This window comes from Uloborus diversus, chromosome 3 (assembly GCF_026930045.1).
Source record: "Uloborus diversus isolate 005 chromosome 3, Udiv.v.3.1, whole genome shotgun sequence".
Lineage (NCBI taxonomy): Eukaryota > Metazoa > Arthropoda > Arachnida > Araneae > Uloboridae > Uloborus > Uloborus diversus.
The window spans coordinates 75,787,082-75,805,893 of NC_072733.1; the positions used below are offsets into that span (position 1 = coordinate 75,787,082).

Below are 18,812 nucleotides of genomic sequence, written 5' to 3' on the forward strand. Positions count from 1 at the left end.
ATCTTAAGAGTCTGAGCTATCTTGATTAACTTCACTTGACAGCAGTTTTAAATTATTTTGTGGACTTTTTGATGTTTTCGTCAGTAACAGCCTCTTTGGGACGTCCACTGCGTGCATCATCTTCAATGCTCATTTGGCCTCGTTCAAATTTAGCAAACTACTTCTCATCAGTTGATTTACCTGGTGCAGAGTCCAAATAATGTTTATTAAGCCAAGCCTTAACTTCAACAGTTTTTTTTTTCACTAAAAGGCAATGCTTCATAAATATACGAAATTCCTTGTTATCCATTTTTTGCACAATAATGAAAGTTGCTTCTCTCACAATGCAATATTTCACAAACCAGGTGTCTAACAGCTGTGATATTTATAAATTTATCTTTTGAAGGGGGTTGGTACTAACAAAAAACAACATGGATTTAGTTCTATTAACGTCATCTAATTATCAGCCTACAGGATTCGTACGGGTCCTGGAATTCCTGGAAAGTCATGAAAAAAAATAAGAGAATTTCAGACCTGTAAAAGTCATGGAAAAATGTCGTGGACAAAGATAAGTAACTGTAACTAAAGAAGCATTAGAAATCTTGAGTGGTTTATCAGTATAGCACATAAAAGTTTTAAAAGTGGAAAATTGAACGATCAAAAATTAAATCTGAATTTTGAAATCTCATTGCATCCACTTCTGTCGCAGCCGTTTGCCTTTTTTTGCGATGTGATCTTACTGCTTGGACATCACTTATTTTGAATTTACTGTTATTTTCGACACTTCTTATGTTTCAAATTCTGTAGTAGCGAATTTCACGTTCTTAGATTTGCCACTCCCACTCAAAAAAAAGCAATTCAATTGCATCCAAGTTTGATTCCATCACTCGTAAGAACTTTATTATTAAACTTATCAGAGTTTATCTTAAATTGTTGAAGGTTTTGGAAAAATAGATATTTAGTCAAGCGATAGAATACAGAAAAAGAGGAATTCTAATACCTTAAAACAGTAGTGCCCAACATACGGCCCGCAAAACTAATTCATGCGACCCACTGCTATGTTCAATCTCAGAAATCAAACATGCTCTGAAATTTCTACACCTATTAATTTATATGCATTTGAAAATGTGCAAATAAGTAAACAAAACAAGTTACTTTTGAATCAGAAGATTGATTCAATACTATTTTTTTTTTTTTTTCAAAAAAGATCTGATTTAAAAACATAAAAAACTAAACTATGTGGCTTTACTTTAAAGAACCAAAATACTGTCAAGTAATGTGGATGACTAAATGCACTGTTGACACTAAAAGGCAACTTTTGAAGCAAATATATTGAAACTTAGTGATGACTCATTCAACCTTTGTCCCATTCAATACCATTCTGCCTGTTATAAATAAAATATCAGACATTTAAGCATCATCATATTCGTTTCACTGCATTTTTACTTTACTTTAAATTGATATGATGAAGACAAATAAGAATAGTTTAGTTTTTATGTGTACACTTATATTTTTTGCATTACGAGTAAGTGCTTCAATGAGGCTGTGGCATTCATGTAGACGTTTTGCTAATGTTCATTTGCAAAAACTATCAAGTTTGAGATTAAATAGTGCTATTCTCTTCGAGTAACGAGGTCATGAAAATTTTCATTGGAAGTCAAGAAAAAGTCATGGAATTTTTTCATTCAAATAGAGTAGGAACCCTTAGCCTACTTTTCAGCTGAACTTTTCAGCCCATCTGTTATACCCGATTGGAAGAATGTATTGCATTTGTTTTGGCAGTCGCAAAGCGGCCATGGCATGACCCACAGCAACCACTCACTATCTATGAGTATGTATAGCAGCAAAGGGGTTAAAATGAGATACTTTAGTAAAGATTATATATATATATATATATATATATATATATATATATATATATATATATATATATATATATATATATATATATATATATTATGCGTTTATCTTTTTTAACTTTTGATTCTTTAATTTTTCATAGTAATACTTAATTTTCATTTTATTTATTTGTTTTCTTTTTTCGGAGTAAATTACTTTACTTTTGAAAAAAAATTTAATTATTTTCCCTCCCTATTTAACTACAGTTTAAGTTATGTTAGAATTCTTCACCTTTAAATACTTAAGTAAAGATCCCTTTTCTAGTTTTTAGGTATATTTTTTCCCTAGAGACAAACTGAAAATCTGTTGGGAGCCTGTAATATGTGTATTTTAGTTTTGTTGTTTGTGTGTTGCAACTTTTTAAATGTAACACAAAAAGTAATTTCATCACATAAAACTTTATATTGAATTGCAGCTATATATAAAGCAAGCCTGTACAAAATGCTTGTATGTATAATGTAGTTTTATATTTCAGGCTAAATGATGTAAAAGAAAAACTAACACAGTGCCAAAATTTAATAAAAGAGAAAGAACTAGAAATTGGTCAGTGTGAAAATGAATTAAACTCTTTGCGTAAGACAGCTGATACTGAAAATACGTGAGTATTGATGCAAAATAAAAATATTAAAGCTTATAGCATTCCATATGCAGTAAAAAAAAGGGATAGACAGATGTGAGGATAAATAACCTAAGATGGATTTTATTATTGAATAAAATATTGTCAAATGCATGGTTTTTTTTAAATGTTTAATTGAATGTTATGTTCTGGATTAAATCGAATGTTATATGTGGCTATTAACTTTTCTGCAGAATTCAAGCAAAGAGGCGTGCCATTGGAATTCTCAAAAAGGAATTAAATGAAGTTAAATGTCAAGAGCAACGTCATCTAGAATTATTTAATCTTATATCTAGTTGGATTAGTAATGCAGAATCCAAAGGAATATCTCCTGGCTTGGAATTTCCAGATGCAATTTCTGCAGATAATGTATGTTTTATATGCTTCATTATTATCATTGGATTTACTTAGATTTCTTCAAGTAATTGTTTATATTTTCAGAAAGATGAAGATGCTTCAAGTTTAAATGCCATTGGTCGGAGATCTGCTCGGATGATAATTTCTAAGTTACGGCAACCATTTCATGCTTTTCAGAAAAAATCAAATGTTTGTACCTTTTCAATTTCATTGCTTTCTCAATAACGATTAACTTTTTAATGAATAAATTTGCATAAATAAAAAAATTAGTTAAGACATTTTTTTTCCCTCTCCTGAAATGAAGTATTTTACAGTTTGAGTATTAAAACTGATAACAAAAAATTCCTCCAGCTAAATCAAAATTGCATTAACTAATTTTGTATTCCCCCCTTCCTCCAAGTAAGCTGAAATTTAGGGGTTAAATATAATTTCTTGAATTCACTTCACTATCTTTTGAAAACATCTGTCCATTATTCTTTTCATTTCCGAGAGAATAAGGTGCAATTAACCTAGAAGTTGCATCTTAAGCCTAAAAGCACTGTTCATTTGCAGTAAATTAAGCAACATCGTAAAAGCTCATATTTCTGCTTTTGGTGCATTGTTTAAGTTACCTTTACTTTTTAGCCTACAAAGGCATCCTAAGCATGCAAGAGTTTCAATAATGAGAATACCAGTGCCACTATACCAGTCATATTTGACGAAAAGTTTTAAATTCCTAAGAAAATTTAATAGGTTTTTATTTATTTTTTTTTAAAGCTGTGTATGCATTTTATACAAAGATAAATGATCATTTCACATCAGAGGGGGAGGGGTCGTAAATTTTTTTATTCAAATGACTTCCATTAAATTTTTAGCACAGGCATTGCTGTGTGGGTACTGCTAGTGTGTAATAAAACTGGACTAGGGTGTCCTGAGAAAATTCTAGTTCTTCAAAGGGTGTCGCGAATGGTTAAAGTTAAGGAACCCCCTGCGTTAGAGGGCACCGGCCAATGGTGTTCAGAAGGGGTCAGGGGATCCATACCTTTTCCTCAAGAAAAGAACGTGTCTTGTGAAAGCGAAGTTGTTTAAAAAAAAAAAAGAAAAGCAAATAATGAGGGGGGAGGAATATCAATAGTTTCAAAAAGAAAACTTTAAAATGTTTCACCAATGCCTATTATTGCTTATCAAATTAAGTTTCCCTCTCTTTCTTTCACTATCCCCCCCCCCTTTTTTTCTAGTCAATCTGAAAAGAAGGATCTTCAAAATGTTTCTCTCCTTAACTCTCATCCCCTGCAAGAAATTGAAAATAAGTAGTAGTTGTTCGATTGGATTAATATTGGAAAATTGATGTCCTAAAAATGCATTTATTTAGGCGTTTTCTGGACATCAATTTCAAAACATTACTAGAGGACAGTCCTGGAACCACCCTTCTTACTACCAAAAATAGTCTCAAATTGTGTCTTTAAGATTTCAATTCTGAAAATTTTCGGAAGGAGATCCTTAACCTCTCCTTACCTCTAAACGTCTCCATTCTCTAAAGATAACATGAAATTGCGTTCTACCTTTCAGGGGAGGATTCTCAACTCTTCCTTTCCAAAAACCGCCTAATGTTGGGAAAAAAATCTGAATTGCTTTTGAAAAGAGCCTTAAAATAAAAAATGTAAAAGTTGCTGACTATTATTCAAGTAATTACGCCCAACACCTCTTGTTTCTTGTATACCCCCCCCCCTGCCTCAATTTTTTCTTTCTTTTTTGTAGTCGGTCAAAAAATAAAAAAGTCTTCAAAATGCTACACTTCACAAGTCCCCCCCCCCCCGCCCCCAAAATCCTAAAAGAGCATCTCAAATCTCGTTTTCAGGGCTTCAATGTCTAAAAATTTCCAAGGGATAGTTATTAAACGCATTTTCTTCTAATAGCATCGAAAATCGTTCAAGATTGCTTTTCAGGAGCTTCAATTTTGAAATGGCCGAACCCCTAACGTTACCAAAGATGGGTCCACAGTCGCGTTTTTAAGACTTCAATTACGAAAAAAATTTCGGACGAGGGCCCGATTGCTTATGTATGAAATCTGAAAAAAAAAAAAAAAACTACAATATCTAAACATTTAAAGTGGAGAGCATTTAAATCCCTCCACCCAGTACCCAGTATCAACCCAGTATCAATGAATATCTGTTTAAAACTTCGTTTTTTAGGACTTCAATTTCAAAATAGTTATGGGGGAAAGCCCCAGAACCGCACTGCCCTTAACATCATCGAAGTTAGTTTGCGTTTTTAGAATTTCAATTTCGAAAAACCGGTTGGAGGGGTGATTGATTTAGCTATTTTTTTTTTTAAATCAATCGGGGAAAACTTTAAAAAGCCCCATTAATTTCATTTTCCTAACGTCAACAGATATAACCAAAAATAGCATTTTTAAAGTTTAAATTTCAAAACATTTCCGCAGAAGTCCCCCAGAATTTTTCCTCCCTGTAGTATCAGCAGAGACCGCCTAATACTGCGTTCTTAGGACTACAATTTCAAAAAATTTCCGGGGGAGAACCCCTTTCCCCCCACCTCTGGCCATCAGAAGCAAGATCTCAGGCTAGCCTGGAAATAAGGAAGAACTACTACTTTAGTAGAGTTGTGGGCACTTGGAACAGCTTACTGGGAGAGATGGTAATGAGCAAAGGGGTGGATAGCTTTAAGAGGGCCATTGATCTTCATTGGAGACTAATAAATTGACTAGAACCAGCCTAGCTGGGCCAAGAGCCTGTTGCTGGTCATCACATTTGTATTTGTATTTTTCAGAGAAGTTTACAACAACACTGCATAAAACAAACAAGCAAAATTATAAACCAAACTGACTTTCAGCTGTTAATTTCTCTCAAAGAAACCAACAAGAAGCATTATATTTATTTGGCCATAGTTGTTATTTATCTCTTGCAGAAGCATCACAAGAGTGCCGATTTTTTTTTCTTTTGCAAAATTAGCAGATTTTGTATAAGTTGATTCCTCTAATTTTCCTTTAAAAAAGGTTCCAAACATTATCGTTTTTATAAATAGAAATATGCTGCGCTATTTTAATTTGAGATTTGCTCTTTCAATAAACAATTTGTGAAAGATCCATTTTTGTTTATCAGAATTTTGTGAAGAGTCCGTTTTGGTTGATCGGGATTTTGTGAAAGATCCATTTTGGTTGATCGGATTTTTGTGAAGGGTCCATTAACAGACCCAAATTTCCTCTGGCCAGACCCTAATTAAGGTCTTGAATATGTAATTGTAGACCATGACTGATGACAATAGGGGAAGGGATAGGGTTTGGAAATTCTCCCAGAGAATTCTTTCTGAATCAAAATTTCAAAAACACACAGCTACTTTTAGTGATGTAAAATGAAGAGATAAAGTTTGGGACTTCTCTGCCTTACCCTTTCTTTGCTATGTTACTCTTTTTTTTTTTTTTTTGATAAAAAGTATTGTGTATTGTATACCTTTCCTCAGTTCTTCTTTTCCAAAACCATTTGAGCGTTTTGGTTTTCCATAATGAATTTTTAAATTTCCATCCGGATGTATTTATTTGTTTCAAGTACAAGTGTTTGCATCAAAGTAAAAATGCTTTTAACATTTTAAAACTGATATGGTACTTTTTAGTAATATCTTAAATCTTTTTTTCCCCTTTAATTTATTTTAAATATCATGCCTCCTGAATCTTATAAAGCTTTGATTTACTTTCGTTTTTACATTCAAACACTTGGAGATCCACTAGAGTGACTTTTTATTGCAATATTTTACATCTTCATCGCTCTATTTTAACTTTTTCCCTATTTAAAACATATTTTGACGGCCCGTGTATTTTTCTCCCCTCCATTGATTTTTATGATGATATATTTTTTTTGAAAAATTTGAAATGTAAATATATTGGCAACCCCTATGTACCTATTATGTTTATTTATCAATTCATTTTGTTTTAAATCAAACTGAAGATTGTCTTATGTTTGTACTATGAGCTGAAAGCATTTTTTCATTAAAAAAAATTTCGAACTTTTACAAAGATTTCATTTTCTTTTAACATTTTACAGAAAAAATATTTATTGTCACCTTTAATCTATTTATTTAATTGCTATTACTATTTCAGATCTTCAAGATAGCGTCAGATTCTCCTTTTTATATCACTAATATTATTTTATAATTAATTATACTAATAATAAATTGACTGCCGTAAACTGGGGGAGGGGTGAGGGGTCCATATGCTTCAACAAGGAAAATTTAGTAGAATTTAGTATGAGGAGTTTTAATTGAGTTGGAGGGGGGTGACATTGATAAGTCTGAAACACAAAACATTTATAAGCTTCATCATTAGCCTACAGAACGGTATGTATTCTCTACAGTCTCTTCACATATTTAGTGACGTGCTTATATCCTGTAATTTCAAACAGTCAGTAAAAAAAGTTTAATATCAATGCATTATTTTTTCAAATTTTATTTTATGTGGTTTAGACATGCTCTCGTACGGCTTTTAATTTTAATAAAAGTGTTATATTTATTTGAAATGTTTCTAAGTTTCCCAATCTGGTTCTTTTATTTTCATTCGAACATTGAAATGTTGGTTAAAAGTAAATTTTCGAGCTATTCTTCATATAATTTTTAAATTAAAGTTAATTGATTGCATGAAGCACCTTAAATTTCCACACGAGTATCTTTATTTTTCTTTCGTAAAAAGCGTGATATTCATTTATAAAAACAGTTTTAAGAAGCGATAAAATATTATAAAGTTCATTTATGTAAAAAGGGGGTAAAAATCCATTTAGAGGATGTTAAAAAGACCCCCCCTTTAAGCTTAAAACCTCAGTTTATTTTGAGAAACAGAAATTCTTACTTGTGCCACACCGTTTCACGAAAACATAAAACTATTGAAATATCGTAAGATTTATAAAATACTTTACAAGCTGAATAAATGATAAAAGATGTGTATGTGGGGAAGAAACTTTTACCAGTTAACCACAACCACTTAAGTTTCATTTCAGCCGTCTGCACTTTAAAGCAAAATACTATGGTGCTCTGGACTTTTAATATCGTTGGTTTTTATTTTTAGCTAATAAGGGTACTATGGTACCCCTGGTAACCCCCGTGCACAAGCCTTTGATAGGTACAGTATAACTTCGATTTACATGAAATACACCGCCAGCTCAGTCAATTCCAGCCGAGGACTGCAGTTTTGTGCTTATTATCACTCATCAGCCCAGCATAGGAGTGACAGAGCTGGAGGTGGAAAACCTCTTTAAGAAGCCAAGAGTGCCAAACAAACTGGTAGCTAATACAGAATTAGCACTGACCAGACGAGTGATCGAAACAATGGTTCGGTTCAACTCGAACATTGAAGGCAAGGCAGGTATATTCAGTAAGTTACCGCCCTATAGCCAGAGCTAAGGCAGAAATACATGAAATACACCGCCAGCTCAGTCAATTCCAGCCGAGGACTGCAGTTTCGTGCTTATTAGCACTCATCAGCCCGGCATAGGAGTGTAACTTACTGAAATAACTTCAATTTACCAATACCCGATTTAAGGATTTCCTCAATTTAATGACGCATTTCATTGGTCTGGATTTGACTGCATTGAATGTCTTGCTCATCGGTTTAAAGATATCCTTGATTTAACAATAACTTTTTCCAATCCCTTGACGATTGTTAAATCTGCGTTATACTGTATTTATTTATTTCATATCCTTCATTTGTGCTCCTCTAATTAAATATCAAAAATTTCCCCACAATGCTCATGGATAATCAGCAACATGAATAATCCATTCATGGATATTCAAGAGTTTATGGCATTTTAGATTATTTCAAACAGTCAAATGCTTGTTCAGTAATAATTATTAATAATGATTTAGCTAAAATTTGTAGTAATATTGTTTTTTTTCCCTTTTATTCAACCCTTTAGAGCAATTTTGATGACTCATTTACATCTCAAGGGGTTAATCAGAGTTATTCACTAACTAATCCTGGACACGATAATGTGAGTTATTTTTAAATAAAAATCAATTTGTAATGATATATATATATATATATATATATATATATATATATATATATATATATATATATATATATATATATATATATATATATATATATATATATATATATATATATATATATATATATATATATAATATATATATATATATATAATATATATATATATATATATATATATACATATATATATATATATACATATATATATATATATATAATTATTTTTTGTTCAACTTATGTAATAAGCTCATTACTAACAAATAACCCTACCCAATCGCCAATTGGAATAAGACTTTGCACATTGATAGAACACTTAAAAATATTGAACCCTTTTTCTTTTAATCGGCAACAAATTATTTTGATGGGGTGAAATTTACCCGAATATTGGACAATTCGGATATTAGAGGATAAAATATTCTTTTCTTTAAAATTTTAGTTACAAAAATTCAAATTGATTGAAAGTTTGAAAATTCTAATAAAAATGAAGTTGACTTGTTTCAGAATTTTTCTTAAACAGGGAGTTGATTTTTCCAGCCTTCTCTAATGGCGTTTAAACCCTTTCCCCCTTTTTTGCCTCTTTCACGGATCCAAGATAACAATAAGAAGCACACCTTTGCATTTGGTGCCTCAAAAATTGTCCTTAAGCTTAGAAATGTCTCCTCAATCGCCAGATTTAAACTTAATGGAACATATTTGGAGATATCTGGTGGCTAGATTACGAAAATACACCATTGAAACGAAAAGCGAACTAGAAACAGTAAGGCCTGAAGTGCGGCTGAACGCTTACTCAGAAATTGCACAAAAAAAGAAAGAAAAAACAATGAAATCTATTCCCAGATGTTTAAAAGCTGTTGTTGATACTGCATGATATTCTACTAAATAATAACTTAGTAAAAAATTAGATTATTTACTAATTTTTTGACATTTTTTCGAAGTGTATAAAGACTTTTGTGAGATAAAATTTCCGGCACTTTTTGGTTTTTAAAAAATTTAATTTGAATGTTTTATTAAAAATTTTCATGTGGTTTTGTTAAAAATAGATCATGGATCTTATAATAAAATTATAAGATCTGGTTATAAAAGACTAGGACCTTAAGAAATTGATGTTTGCTTTTTTTTTTTAAACCGTTTAGCTTTTTACTTTTGGTAGATTGGCTATCAACATTGATTTGGCATATCCAACACATTTAATGTGAATATCATATTAGATTGCTAAGTTGTTTCACCCAATAATTCTTTAAATATGTGATCAAAATACAATTTTTTGCAAACATTTATTGTTTTGTATATGGTTGGTTATATATATATACACAGTGGAATACATACAGAAAAGTATTTTAGTTGAATATAAATTTTTGAAATTAATACCTGGGTAAATACTCATTTTGGGTATTTACCTGGGTATATACCATGGGTATTTATCCCTAAAAATAAATATCCGGGTATTTTACATCACGATATATATATATTGAAGGATAGATGTAAATATTCAGTCTCCATGCTATTATTTCAGTCCTTCAGAATTTTTCTGTACTTCCCCTCTATTTTTATTCGTTTGTCCCCCTCCCCCTTCCCCGCTCTGTGATGAAACCTTGAAACTATCAAGATATTGATGTCTTTATAAAAATATGAGTGTTCGCTCTCTTTTTAACTCTGCATATTCATACCATGAAAACACAAGGAATTTTCCCCCCGGAATTGAGGGGCAACCCTGTCCAAATGTTTTGATTGCATCTGCCGCGGTCATTTTCAGTGGCGGTGTGGATGAAGCTTCCAGGGAAATGACTTCTCGGCAACTGACGCAGATGTCTAAGTGTTGCCTCTATTTACAGGGGTAGCACTAGTCCTCTCTTCATTCTGGTCAGTGGTTTGCTGATGGACCTCCATTCTTGTTTCTAGTTGGCTCAAGGTTTTTCTCAGGATGTTTCTTCTGAGTAAAGGGTGGTAGATCTTGTTGAGTTTTATTCTTTCTTCTTTCCTATTAAAATTGTTAGGACGTTTGAAAATCTCAATGACTTCTCTGTTTAGTCTGGCGTAGTAGTGGGAAGTTCTTGAAAGTATCTTTGTTTCTTTGCATTTAATGTCATGGATCCCATCTCTAAAAGTGTGTTCCGCAACTGCTGACTTCTCAATGTGACCCAGACGGCAAGTTCTTTGATTCTTGTTTTGATATTTCTTTTTGTTCCAATGTAGACTGACCCTCAGAAACTGGATGTTTTACTCATGCAATAGACAAAGAATCTCTGGCATCTTTCACTGCTTGTAGTAGGTCGCTAATTCGGTAGATGGGCTTAAAAACAGCCCTAATATTGTGTCGACACAAGTCTTTAAATTCTATTGGTGGCATCCTCAACATATGAAGGTAAGCTTTAGGCTTGACCAGTTCTTCTTTAGGTGTCTGTCTTTAATTTTTGGGGTGGAAAGCTCTTAAATTTCTTGTTTTGAAAAGCCATTGGTTTGGAAGACATTTGTGAATTGAGAACGTCTCATTTCAATGGCAGTTGGTTCTCAGATTCTATTGGGCTCTGACAAATCAAGTTTTCAGCACTTCTTTCTTCTGTCGCGGATGATTAGAGTCCTTGGGCAGATCATGATCCATATGTGCAGGCTTACAATAAAAACACTGGCCTTGGATTCTGTTTTCTTTACAGTTCACTGTGACGTTGAGGAATGGCTTGGGAATTGATGGGAAGTTGCCATTCCTAGTTGTTTTAGAATCATCATTACTTTTCAAATATGATGACTGAAATGAAACTCATCAAAGTTTTAATGAGAAAAAGTTATTTCAAAAAAAAGTTTGCTCACTTATTTATGAATGAAATATATAATCAGTTAATTTAAAAGATTTGCTCACAATCTTTGACACTTAAAATTACCAATACTTAGTCAGATAGACATTTTGTCTTCATTATTTATTCCTATAAATGTCATCAAATCCATGATTTGCTACAAATTGTTACTTTGTGGCAGTCTTTTTTTTTTTTTTTAAGCTCTAAGTCATATTTAATGTTTATAATAGGATGACTTCTTATTCAAAAATTGATGCAAGATTCCTCTTGAAGATTAAAACAATAGCACTTGATTGTGTAATAATAATTTTTAAGTGGTTTGAAGTAAATAAATTTATCTTTATTGATGAACACCTTTATTGTTGAATTTGTCTCATTTGAACTAGTGCTACTGGAAATATGAAGTTTGCCAAAAAATAAGTAACAAATACTCTGCAATGTGTGCTTTATTTTTTTAATATCCCTATCTAGCCCATTTCTAATAATTCAAAATCTGTTTAATATGCTATTCATATACATATATACATATATATATATATATATATATATATATATATATATATATATATGTTCTTTTCAGACTCTTCTAAATCCTTCCTATACAAGCTTGCAAGATGAAGATTGGTTTCATGGTGTTTTACCACGTGAAGAAGTTGTTCGATTGCTGATAAATGAGGGAGACTATCTGGTTCGGGAAACTTATCGAAACGAAAGCAAACAGATTGTACTCTCAGTGTGCTGGGAAGGCCATAAGCACTTCATTATTCAAACAACTACTTATGTATGTTTATTATTTAGTAATATTATCTTTTACATTCAATTCCTTATACATCTTTTCACTCCTTCCTCCCTATGAAGTTCTTCCTAAACATTGCATTGGCTATATAAAAATGTAATTTGTAATTCCTGGTTTTGTCAATGTTTAACATGCTTAAAATTAACTAAAGGAAGCACCAAATAGAAATAAATAGTTGCTACTAGCCAAAAAAGTACTTTTTGTGTATTAAAATGACCTTTACCTCTCTAGTCTAAAACAAATCCTCATATTTCAATAGCAGTACTTTCCCCTATTTAGCTCTTATAATAGATATAGCTTTAATGAATTGTTTGAATAAAATTTTAATGAAAAAGTTTATTAAGTACCAGCAGCTCTTTTTAAAATAGTTCCAATTAACTAAGGTGTTTGTAATGCAAGGTTATAGGGATCTAGATTCGTTTTTACTATAAGACATGCAAAGGAAACATGTAGGCGCAAGGCCCTGTTCTACACATGCAACATTATAGAAACATTTAAAATACACCCAGAGAAATCAAAATTTAGCTTGCAGCATTTGCATGCTGCTATGTTACAAGTTAAAGTGTTAAACAATTTCAGTCATCTCCTATCAAATTCCATTATACATTACCCAAAGATATCCCTTGTTGAATAAGGATGAGCATTGTCATCTTTATTGTTGGCACTCTTTAGCAATTGACAAAACTATCAATCCTATAAGCATCAGCCAATGGTTGTATTTATTAATGCTACATAGCATGCATCTCTGATTTTTGAAAATATATTTACCATGTGTTATGCTACCTTTCTTTCTTTTACTAAATATAAATTTAATGAAAGCACTATTATTATAGAGTACAGAATAAGGTAACTTGAAAAATAAGGAAAACTGCAAAACTGAAAAATAAAAGGTATGGGACCAGGGCCGGATTTAAGGAAGGGCAGGTGGGGCTACTGCCCTGGGGCCTCCACAGCAAAGAAGCCTCCACAATAAAATTTTTACAAAATATCCTAACTTTCACAGGTCAGCAAATTTGACTTTTTTTTCCCAGACTTTTTTTTTTGGTATTTCTACAAAAAATGCTTGCACAAAAATAATATTATCGATGTATCAGAAGGCCCCTGATTGCAAGTATCCATTTACTATCTATTTTTTATTTGAACGAACATTTTAGTGGCAATATATATATTTTTTAATTCATTTAATTTGTAATTTGTACCTATGAATTAAAGAGAAATAAAGTAAAAAAAAATCCGAAAAATGGTTAACTTTGCAGGTTATCCTTACAACTTCTTGCTTCTTGAGCCCAGAAATTAAAAAATTATTTGATGAAATGACTTGAATGGAAATTTTTTTAATCAAAAATATTGGATATATATACATATATATCAAAATATTTGGATATATATCAAAGAATCTGATTTTTTTTTTTTTTGAAAATATTATCTTTTCAAACCCTGATTTGGGGCTTCCACTCCTTCGTTGCCCCGGGGCCTCCACACTTCCAAATCCGGCCATGTATGGGACTAAACAAATGTGGCAATTTGGCTATCTTTTTTATTCCATCTTGGAAATAAAAATAGATCATTTATAGAATGCAAGATGTTTAGTAGTTTAAAGTTTTGCAGAAGAGAGCTGATAAAATATCTCAGCAAAGTCAAAACTGATCTCTTAAATTTGATTTTTTTACAAGGGTTTAGAGTAACCAGGCTTCTTTTCTGTGCAACTCTCCGCCTTTTTGTTTTGTACATGGACTTAAGACTGCTGCAACATCACAAGGGTGATGGTTGATTACATGTGTTGAATTTATCAAGCTGGGGTGCAACTGGTCTTTTGTCCAGCATAGAGCACCCCTTGTAATTAGGTCTGTCCCTGCATCAGTAGTGCAGTTGTCCTAAACATTTATAGACGATTGGTATTAGTTGAGTTATATCAAAGTTGGAAACAGTTCTATACACTTATGTTTCACTAACATATAATGTTTGTTGACATTCATTTCTGTGCACTCTCTCAAATTATGTTTTAATTACAGTTCTTTTTTTTTTTTTCATTTCTCATATTCTTAATATTGTTTGATCATTGAAGTTAATTTCATTAAGTTGAATGGTTTTCAAAAGAATTTTTCTTTCAGGGGAAGTTTAGGTTTGAAGGACCTGCTTTTCCATCTGTTCAGGAATTAATATTGTACCAATTTCATTCATCACAGCCAGTTACTATTCGTTCTGGAGCTATTTTGAAAACCCCAATTCCGCGTGAACGCTGGGAGCTAAACAATGATGATGTTGAACTTGTAGAAAAAATTGGGCGAGTAAGTCTTTAATCCTCTTTTGGGTTTTTTCTTAAATAATAATTTGTTTCATTTAATTGTTCTTGTATTCATTAGTCTTTTAATGAAAATCAAAAATTAATCACTTATGAATAATCTATACATATAATAAAATAAGATGTTTGTGTGTGTGGCGCGCATCTCGGGAAAACGGTAAGGCCTAGAAAGATGAAATTTGGTATACAGGTGCAGTTTTTGCTGAAGATGTGCACCTCGGGCTTCGATTTTTGATATTTTAATTAGAAAAAAGTTATTTAATGTTTTATGTGATTTTTAGCACTTTTTAGCACTTTTAACCTCACAGACCCCGAAAAAACCACGCCAGACGAATATTTTTTGTACTATAGTGTAGGAAATTTAATTTTAAATATGATAAATGAAAAAATTTTGAAGGCAGAGCAATTTTTGTATTTTTTATAGATTTTTGAAAAAACCTTTAATTTGCATTTTTTTCTGGGTTTAGTTTTTTCGAAACCCATCCTGCGAAAAGTATTGAACCCTCAATTCTAAAATTTTATTTGGTAATAATAAAAACACTCTGCCCCCTTCAGAAGAAAAAAGTTTTTAAAAATACGCAATAGGTTTTTTTTACAATTTTTTTTAATGCAGAACGCAACGCAAGCTGTTCGCTTGCCGGCTGAGTTCCGAATTTACCTCATCAGGTGATCCAACTGAAATAGTTTGCCCTTTCTTCACCTTTTTTTAAATTTTTTTTTTGCAAGCGTTACTTTTTGCCACACTACGGGAAACATAGAGCCTTTTTTTTTGCGGGCTATTTTGATTAAATAAATGAAGTCCGCGATTTTTTGCATGATCTGTGTTTTTGTTACGGATTGACGGTTATGTTAGGTAGATACAGAGATAGAGATTGAGTGGACAAAAAATGCTTTTTTTCGAATTAATACTTATATAAATAAAAAAAGATTGTTAATTACTGTCAGAGGTAGATATGCATAAATCGTATAGATAGATAGATAGACAAATATAGAGGTCGATATAGAGATGGACAGCAAGAAAGAGCCCGTCATTTAAAAAACTTCAAGGGGGTGTCAATGCCCCCTCCCCCCACACACCATGACTTTGAAAAAACAATGCTTTCACATAAAAGTGGGAGTGCTTTTTGTTATTTTTCTACAAAATTTGCATGAAGAGTACGCCGTTTGTGTCTCCCCTCCCCTCCTTTAAAAGTATTCCAAACGACGGAACTGGAGATAGGCCTAGAAAATATTTTATTCAAACTACCAATGATATAGACAGATATAGATTGATTGATAGCGCCACGAAATTTATTTAAGCAGCCGCCCAAGGCGGCAACATTGGCGTAAAAAGGCGAATGATAATATCGATACATAAAGAAAAACATTAATACCGTCGCTAAAATGTTTAAGTAGCCGCCGCAGGCGGCAACCCTGGCGCAAAATGGCGAATGTCGTAAAAAGGCGGACCAGCTGGTCGCCGAAGGCGGCTAGTCAATTATAAATAATAGATTTTTTAAATTTATACATACGTTTAAAATGTTAAAGGGTAATATTTCTGAAAGTGTCCTGAAAATCTGAGATCATCAGGTTGAATGTCTTGCTGATTTCGTTCATATTAAAGAAGCTCTTGAGGAAGATATTTTAGAAAAACATTAGTTTAGATAACATTTTTTTCCTTGTTCTTAAGATTTTGTGTGATATTTCAAGATGTTTTGCATGTTTTCCCTCTCACAATGATTTACCTGATATGTTTCATGAGAACCCTTGCTGATGTGTTGTAGATGTGATCTCGAATATTATTTTTTATCAGTATAAACAATCTCTTCTCTTGCAACAAACTAAAATTTTTCATTATCAGCACATGAATTTGCAGCCCATTTGGATCATTGTTAAATAGAATAAAGACGTAATTCTTTCATTGACAGATGCAGAACTCATTAGGGAACTATTTATATATTTGTTTGTAATTTTGCGTGTCTAAAACATTCTTTTGATGCGTCATTTTTTGGTTCCATATTCATTGAATGTTCATTTCTATTTATTTTTAGTATGTTTACTTAGCTTTTTTTTTAATAGGGAAATTTTGGTGATGTATACAGGGCCATACTACGAACAAATGGAACTGAAGTTGCAGTTAAAACATGCCGTATGAACTTACCTGAGGAGCAAAAGAAACGTTTTCTTCAAGAAGGACGTATCTTAAAACAGTATGACCATCCAAATATTGTAAAACTCATTGGAATTTGTGTGCAAAAGCAACCAATCATGATTGTCATGGAGCTTGTTCCAGGTGCGATTATTTTGCATTACCGTAGATATAACTATATTTAAATCATAAAATATTCATGATTGCTTGAATTTTAGGTGGCTCCTTGTTGAATTACTTAAGAAAACAAAAACTTGTTTTGAAGATCACAGACTTGATAACTATGTGTTTGGAGGCAGCTAGAGGAATGGAATATTTAGAAAGCAAAAACTGCATTCACAGGTCATATTTATTTACTATTTTTAAACTCTCATAATGAAATAAAAATAAATTTATATTAAATATGTAGCCTTTGATATGTAGCCTTTGAGTTGTTTTCCCTATTTTTTGATTTATTTATGGTAGATAGTATAAATATGCAGATTTCTGGTTTACATTTCAATATTTTCCCCTAATAATTGCAATTTTCATTTTAGTTTGATTTGTCACTTTATAGATGCAAATAACTTTGTAAATACAAGTAATAACTTTATAGTTGAGGATAGCTGATAGGAATTGAAGGAAAGGGGGAAGGTGATGAATATCTTCTATCATCCCCTTTTGCTTAGCAGATTAGTTCAAACTTACCCTGCATATATATATGTTTGTGTGTGCATGCATGCGTGCATGTACATACGGTGTGATTCTCCCCAAATACAGTCAGACAGGGCCGGATTTATAGTTCATTCAAGGCGGTGGCTCTCCCCTTTCCCCTTTCCATCGTACTTATACATCTTGTGACTCTCAGCACAATATTGTCCAGTTGCTTGTGGAGACCTTCCAGTTCAAATTAAAATAAGTCGCTATGACAACAGTTAGGTTGCCTATATAGAGGCAATTGAATTTTCTGTGAAAAAAGTATAAATAAGCAGAAAATTTGAAATTAAAGACTTTTATGCCTTTTACAGCTACAATAAAAATACAAACACCTTTTTAAAGGTAATTTTATGCTTTTTAATTCATCAATAACTAGTTTTACTTGCAGGTTAATATTTATTTGTGATATGAAACAAATACTTAAAAAATGCACTTGAATCCAAGATGGCGGCCTGTAATAGAGTTCCCCACATATGGCTATATTTTCATAGACAACATGGAAGAAACATATTCATCTAATCTTAATTATGTATAAAAATTGTGTTTAATTTTAAAAAACAGCTGGAGCCAGAAATTTTTAATGGGTTCTTGTCATGTCTCTTTCAATGTTTCATTGTATTAAAAGAACTGTGATACATTTACCAGTCCCCTTTTTATACAAAAGCTGATTTTTAGGTTTCAAACTTAGTTTCTGCCAAACTTGAACTCCAATATGATCTGTGGGGTATCACTTAAAAGCTAGTAGGGTGGACTACTTTTTGGTAAACTTGACCAAAAGTAGCTCAAAGCAATTGATTTTGAAAATACCGATTGGCAGATATTGGCGCCAATTCAACTTTGAGTACTTCCAGTGTTTCAAAACTCGCTGAAAGTTTCGACTATCTTGTTGCAAAAAGTCTTTCAAATTTGTACTTATTTTGTGCATAAGTTTCTCAGAAATTTTTGAAATCAGTTTTTTCTCTGAAATATGTTTTTTGACTTATTTTCCTTCTATCTACCATAACTCGGCTATGTTTAGCGATCAGACAAGACAATGGGTGATTCTATGCAACACTTGGGCTCTTCTATCATCCCCTTTTGCTTAGCAGATTAGTTCAAACTTACCCTGCATATATATATATGTAGTAAAATCCCGAAAGTAACCCCCCTATCGATTATAGCCCCCTACCCCTTTTTTGTGGAAAGTGAAATCACTTTAAAATCCTGAATATACCCCCCCCCCCCTTCACCTGTAAAATTTTCCGATCATCTTTATTTG

The 18,812-nt window shown here is 32.1% G+C and overlaps 1 protein-coding gene across 1 annotated transcript in view; it reads left to right on the forward strand.

Moving 5' to 3' along the window:
* Positions 1–18,812, forward strand: part of LOC129219400 (tyrosine-protein kinase Fer-like) — a 127,932-nt gene that overhangs the window by 93,113 nt on the left and 16,007 nt on the right. Inside the window, exons 9-16 of the mRNA XM_054853789.1 lie at positions 2,354–2,476; positions 2,689–2,863; positions 2,936–3,040; positions 8,746–8,820; positions 12,213–12,413; positions 14,540–14,716; positions 16,789–17,002; positions 17,077–17,200. Coding sequence (XP_054709764.1) covers positions 2,354–2,476; positions 2,689–2,863; positions 2,936–3,040; positions 8,746–8,820; positions 12,213–12,413; positions 14,540–14,716; positions 16,789–17,002; positions 17,077–17,200 — 1,194 coding nt within the window. The remainder of the gene's footprint in view (positions 1–2,353; positions 2,477–2,688; positions 2,864–2,935; positions 3,041–8,745; positions 8,821–12,212; positions 12,414–14,539; positions 14,717–16,788; positions 17,003–17,076; positions 17,201–18,812) is intronic.